General features: G+C 43.7%; 1 protein-coding gene across 1 annotated transcript; it reads left to right on the plus strand.

Annotated features, from left to right (window-relative positions):
* Positions 1–2,024: 2,024 nt before the first annotated feature.
* Positions 2,025–6,464, plus strand: LOC134672775 (uncharacterized protein K02A2.6-like). Its single transcript, XM_063530717.1, has one exon. It carries the CDS (start codon positions 2,073–2,075, stop codon positions 6,186–6,188), a length of 4,116 nt encoding a protein of 1,371 aa, XP_063386787.1. The 5' UTR covers positions 2,025–2,072; the 3' UTR covers positions 6,189–6,464.
* Positions 6,465–6,960: the final 496 nt, after the last annotated feature.

Below are 6,960 nucleotides of genomic sequence, written 5' to 3' on the forward strand. Positions count from 1 at the left end.
TTTCAAAGCTGAGTCGCTAACAGTCATTTAGTATTGGAAAACACACCACACATTTAAAAAGGGAGGGAAATTATCCGATTTATCTAGGGGAAATTAAAGTTTTTTATAAATTCCTGAAGTAATTCATAAAACACTTAAATTGGGGGCGGATGTGACTGGCCATATGCCTTTTACATAGTATTAAGCTCATTTATCAATATAAAACTTACATTTTAACGGTGAAGGAAAGCTTCCGGGAGTTTTCTTGCCGGTCGTGTGTTTACGTTCACGATTTTGATTGAATTTCTAAACAAAGGTAACTAAAAGCACTTGATTTCATAGTCTAGTCCTTATCACATGTATCCACAGTTAAATTAATTGCTAATTGACTTAGTGAAAACAAAAATAACGACAAGGATTTGTTTACGAAAACATTTGACAGTAAGAGAGGTCGTTGACATTGACAAGTACAGGCGCGGTGACGTCTAGGTATAGTTTTAAACCGCAAAATTCAAAAAGCGTGAGGTAGATAACAAGTTACAATAATTAAATAATTAACTTCTATTATATGTTTAATACATTATTATAAAAATAAACATGAATTATTTCGGTACAGATGCAATATTTGGAATCATAAAGGGAAAAATGTTAACTCAAACATACTTTTGGATGTTTTATTATTGAGAATGTGTGCGTAGGTATCGTTAGAAAATAACTTCATCAGCATTAATCGATTATGAGCGTTAATATGTAGGACATACGGCTTAAGTAAATAAAATAGGAATTAAAATCTTTCTCGTATGGGTTCAGTCGCCATTTTTATGGTCTTATTGTTCGGGAATGGTTCCGTTGGTTTTTGCAGATTATGAGCTTTAAAGAGTGCGGCATATAGCTTAGTAAACAAACAAGGATTTAGGATCTTTACTTCTAAGAGGATCATGTCGCTATTTTTATGACTGCGTTGATAGCTCAACCTTGCTAGCATTAAACGATTATGGGTATTAATATGCAGGGAATAAGTATTTTCAGATAGTAAACAAACGGGGATATGTGACTTTTCTACTTGAAGCTTAGAAACGTTTGTCGCCATTTGGATATTATATAAGGCTGAGCGGGCGTTGCTAGAGGACTTATTCATTCTCCGATCTTGGGCTAACAGTGTCTCTGGCTTTGGGTGTACTTAATACGGTTTTCTATGCTGTGTTTCTGGGTTCAGCTTTGGGGGTAAAAGACCGTTACAAAGCATGGATTCAGAATGGCAGTTGTTTGAGGGAATTTCATATTTTGCGTGGGGTTCTTTTTGTAAAAGTAAACTTAGATATTCTCATACCTTTCTAAAAGAGTCTTTTTGCTATTTTTAAAGTCAGATCATTGCTTGGACTGACAGTTTGTCCGACTAATCGCTCTCCACCTTGCGGTGTTAAAGGGGAACGGTTAGGAGTCGCTTTGTTACCAAGATAAGGGTTAACTTGGCACTATCTTTTTAACAACATAGATAGTGAAAATATCTCTCCCTTCCTGGCCTCCAATGCCCAACTGCTAGACTAGAATGAGGGCGTCACGTGCGCGCCATTGAGGGTAACCTCTGCTCATTTGAAACCTACAGTATTTGGAGACCTTGTATATTAAATATATTTATTTATACCATTCATAGACACAATAGGGACCTGTGTTATCCATGTTGCCACCCTGCCTTTGTGCAAATCGCCATGGAGGGACACAATCACACCGGCCTGTAGGTTGCCTTCTCGGTTTCGCCTGCCGAATGATTACAGATTATCGTAGGGTCACACACTCGTGTATATTACAAAGCATTAGGTCAATGGTAAGTGTGATATATGTATAAGTATGTGGGTACACCTAGAATATGTTTACTTAGGTATAGGGTAGTTGTAGTTTTTCAGTCTTTAATTAAACCTCCTACGAATCGCATCAAGTGTTTGTACTGATACCTAGACTTCCTCGTTCCTATGTTTCCTGGATTTCACAGTGGCGACGAGACAATCTGGATCCCAATTCGTTACGGTTGTGTTTATAACTACTTACATAGTTGTGCGCGAGCGAACTGATAACGCGAGTTTAGTTTTTTTGTAATGAGTGAGACGGCGCCGGGTCGAGCAATGGCGGTCGGTAAAATACCGGAATTTAAAATGGGAACGGATAATTGGAGGCTGTATGTAGATCGTTTAGAACAATACTTTTTAGTGAATAAAATTGATCAAACAATGTATGTGCCAACGTTAATTACGGTGATGGGAGCTGAGTGTTACGAACTTTTAGTGAATTTGTGCACGCCCGTCAAACCATCTACCAAAACGTTTGCAGAAGTGACGTCGATACTCGAAAAACATTTACAGCCTAAGCCAAGTATTTTAGCTGAACGTTTTAAATTCCGGCATAGGAAGCAGAGTGCGAACGAGTCTATATCGGAGTATGTGGCCGTGTTAAAGCAAATGTCAAAAGACTGTGATTTTACGACTTGGTTAGAGGACAGTTTGCGTGACCAGCTGGTTTGTGGACTACAGAGTGAGACTATACGCCAGCGGTTGTTTACGGAAGAGTCGTTGGACTTTGCAAAAGCGTATAAATTGGCGGTTAGTATGGAGGCGGCGGAAAAAGACTCTGCTCTCGTGGAGGGTCGCGCGGGACCGTCGTCGAGCGGAGCAGGCACAGTGGAGTGCAAAGCGATGACACCGCGCTGGGCAGGAGGCCAGGCGGGACAGCGAGCGGGCCGGGCGGCGACTCGCGCGGGCCGGGGAGGCCGCGCCGGCGCCAGCGGCGGCGGCCGGAGCAGGGGCCCGGCGCGCGGCGCCCAGCAGTGCGGCGCGTGCGGCGGGGCGCACGACAAGGCGGGATGCCAATTTACTCGTTATGTATGCAGGGTATGCAATAGACAGGGGCATTTAAAGCGTATGTGTCCCAATGTGACAGAGCATTACGATGTGCATGCCATTACCAACACCGTAGTGGATGAGCAAAATGCGTGCAGTGAAGACAGTGACGAGGTAATTATTGTGACTTTAAATCAGTTATCCGCTTTAGCATATAAACCGATTATGTTAAAATTAAACGTACAAGGTATAGATATGGATATGGAGTGTGACACGGGCAGTGCCGTTTCATGTATAAGTGAAAAAATGTATTTAGCAGTATTTAGTAATTTACCGTTAATGAAATGTAATTTATATTTACGTTATTTAACGGGCGAGTGGGTGCAGCCGGTAGGGCTGATAAGACCGTTAGTACGTTTTAGAGGTATAGAAAAGCACTTGGATTTGTTTATAATACGAAACGGCAAAAGTACATTGCTCGGTCGACAATGGTTATATGAATTATATATAATTAGAGATTTAATTCCAGTGACGGAATACTGTGAAGTGAATAATGTAATTAACAATCAGTTTAATTATAGTGCTTTCAGTTCCAGATTCTCTGAAGTTTTTGCGGACGGCCTGGGGCGGTATACCGGCGGCAAGGTCAGCATCCACCTGCGTGCGGATGCCCGGCCGGTGTTCCTGCGCGCGCGCCCCCTGGCGTACGCGCTGCGCGAGCCGGTGGAGCGCGCGCTGGAGCAGCTGGTGCGCGACGGCGTGCTCACCCCCGTCGACCGCTCCGACTGGGCCACGCCTATCGTGCCGGTCGTAAAAAAAGACGGTAACATACGTATCTGCGCTGATTTTAAATTGACTTTGAACCGTGTTTTAGAGGTTGACCGTTATCCGCTACCTAGGGTGGAGGATTTATTGGCACGTTTACATGGGGGGGAGCGTTTCAGCAAGATTGATCTTTCGCAGGCATACGCACAATTTGAGCTAGATGAATCTAAAAAGTACACGGTAATAAATACTCACAAGGGGTTATTTATGTACAACCGCTTAGTGTACGGCCTGTCATCAAGCCCCGGAATATTCCAAAGACATCTAGAACAATTATTTTCTGACCTGCCGCACGTGGGTGTATTTTTGGATGACGTCATTATTACGGGTAGCAATACGAAATCCCACGTCGACAACTTATATAAAGTATTTGAGCGATTGCAGGCATGTGGTTTGCGGGTTAGAAAAGATAAGTGCGCGTTCTTTGAAGAGTCGATTAATTATTTGGGGCACGTCATTAGCAAAGAGGGTGTCCATACGTGTCCGGATAAGGTTAGGGCCATAGTGAATACTCCGGCACCTAGCAACGTATCTGAGGTTCGGGCGTTCGTGGGCATGATAATGTATTACGCGAAGTTTATAAAAAACGTGAGTACCTTGCTTACACCCTTGTATAATTTGTTAAAGGCCGGGACCAAGTTTGTTTGGAGCGCGTGTTGTCAGGAAGCGTTCGACAAAGTCAAGCAAGTGCTGACTTCGAGTGAAGTTTTAGTGCACTATTCGGGTTCTCTACCGTTAGTTCTGACATCAGATGCATCCGGGGTGGGGATAGGATGCGTCATATCGCACCTCACGCCAGAGGGCGAGCGACCGGTGGCTTACGCGTCGCGTACGCTCACCCCGGCCGAACGGGCGTACGCGCAGATTGATAGGGAAGCGTTAGCTTTAGTGTACGGCATACGGAAATTTCACCAATATTTATACGGTCGTAAATTTATATTGAGGACAGATCACAAGCCACTCACATACATCTTTGGAGATAAAGTAGGTATCCCGGTGATGGCGGCGTCTCGATTGCAGCGCTGGGCGATTTTGTTGTCGGGTTATAATTATGAAATTGAATACGTACCTTCAAGTAAAAACTGTGCTGACGCGTTATCGAGGCTGCCGCAAGGAGGTCAAGATCAGAAACAAAATCAGGAGGTAACTTACCTTAATTTTGTGGAAGATTTTTTACCAGTAACTAACGAGCAAGTTAAGTCCGCTACGTCACGTGACGTAATTTTAAGCAGGGTGTTGGCGTATGTGCAGTCAGGCTGGCCGACATCGTGTCAAGATGAAGAGATCAAACCTTTCCTATTAAGGCGCCACGAGATGTATGTAGACCGAGGTTGCTTAATGTGGGGTTACCGGGTGGTGGTGCCAGCAATTTTGAGGGAAGCAGTTCTCAAGCAGCTTCACGTTAGTCATATGGGCATAGTAAAGACTAAGGCCTTAGCCCGTAGTTACGTGTGGTGGCCCAATATTGACGCCGATGTGGAAGCGCAGTGTAGGCAGTGTGAGACATGTGCCGCGGAGGCGCCGGCGCCTGCGCATGCACCTCCGAGCCCTTGGCCTTACTCAACCAACGTCTGGAGTAGGCTACATGTAGATTTTTTGGGGCCATTCAAGGGAAAAACGTTTTTAGTGCTAATAGATTCGAGTTCAAAGTGGCTGGAAATATTTGAAATGCCTAGGACGAACGCAGGGGCTGTGATTAAAGAACTAAGAGCAACTTTCGCGCGTTTTGGATTGCCAAGAGAATTAGTATCAGACCAAGGTCCACCGTTCACGAGTAATGAATTCAAACATTTCCTGGTAACTAATGGCATAAAACAGTCTTTCTCTCCAATATACCATCCAGCATCGAATGGGGCCGCGGAAAATGCTGTGAAATTATGTAAACGTGCGATTAGCAAGGCTTTTAGAGAGCGTACCGATGTCGACGCGGCACTGCAGACTTATCTCATGGCATACAGGAATAGCATGCATAGTACAACAGGGGAGAGTCCGGCGATGCTTTTGCAGCGAAGGTCATTACGTTCACGGTTAGATTTGCTTCGCAGCGAGACTGCGCTGGAGAAACGGGTTAGTTCGGCTCAGCAGCGGCAGATCGAAAACGCAGGCGGTACGCAACGTCACTTTCAGCCTGGGGACGCGGTTTGGGCTCGCGATTATACCGGTAACGACAAATGGGTTAGGGGTACGGTGCTGGGTGCCGAAGGTTCGCGGAGATACACTTTAGATAGCGGTAACGGAAGATCGGTTCTTAGGCATGTTGATCAAATCAGACGGAGATCTAGGTTATCGACTGTACCTTGTCCTGAAGAGCTCAATGAGACTAACGAGCGGTCGCCAGGGGCTGAGGACGGCGTCGCGCACTCTAGCCAGCAGACGGAAGTGGGCGAGGGAAACGCGCAGCCTTTACAAAAGGAAGAAGTAACAAGTGCTGAAACTAGTGAGACAAATGTGGCTGGTGCCCCTCCTCCACGTCCGTCTCCCCCGCCACTGCGGCGATCCCCGCTGAACCTCAGGCCTTTACCGAACAGAATTCGTAAGCTAGAAATAGATTAATATCTACGAGTTAAATTTATGTGAGAGGAGCATAGACAGTTAGTAAATAAGGTCTTACAATTAGATATAGATTTGTTTACGATAAAAAGTTGCAATAATTTCTTTGTAATAATTTCATTCTTTATAACTTAGTAAGTAGATTAGTTCAAGGTCTATAGAGATTAAGAAGGGAGGTGTGATATATGTATAAGTATGTGGGTACACCTAGAATATGTTTACTTAGGTATAGGGTAGTTGTAGTTTTTCAGTCTTTAATTAAACCTCCTACGAATCGCATCAAGTGTTTGTACTGATACCTAGACTTCCTCGTTCCTATGTTTCCTGGATTTCACAGTAAGTGCGATCTGTGCTTTGAATATACTAGATTAGGGCCAATGTGTAGGTATAGGGTAGAATCACACACTAAAATATAGGGTTTCTTTTAGGTTGGTATATATTTCTCTTTTAACGGCTTCAAATATGGTATCGATATTTTAAATCATGCGGTATAAGGTGGTTAATAATCTAAATCTCCTACTTATTTGGGTAAAAGGTATTATTTTAATTTTATCTATCACAATTCTGGTCTTCTGGAGTAGAAATGAAGTGCTGGGTATTGTAATCAAGGTTCTAAGGTATATACAAATCAAATTCTTTAATATCAAGCAGGGTTTAGGAACACAGACTTTTCTGAGATAGAAAATCGAAGAATGGTTTGTTTTAGGGAACCTCTGGCAGGCAGAAGTAATCTAGAGGGTATTTCGAGCTAAATATACTTACTCATCTTGATATT

The sequence above is a fragment of the Cydia fagiglandana genome, chromosome 17 (genome assembly GCF_963556715.1).
Source record: "Cydia fagiglandana chromosome 17, ilCydFagi1.1, whole genome shotgun sequence".
In the NCBI taxonomy this organism is placed as follows: Eukaryota; Metazoa; Arthropoda; class Insecta; order Lepidoptera; family Tortricidae; genus Cydia; species Cydia fagiglandana.

What these genes read in the sequence shown, in the direction of transcription:
- LOC134672775 (XM_063530717.1), top strand. Translation starts at nt 2,073, where the DNA reads ATGAGTGAGACGGCGCCGGGTCGAGCAATGGCGGTCGGTAAAATACCG.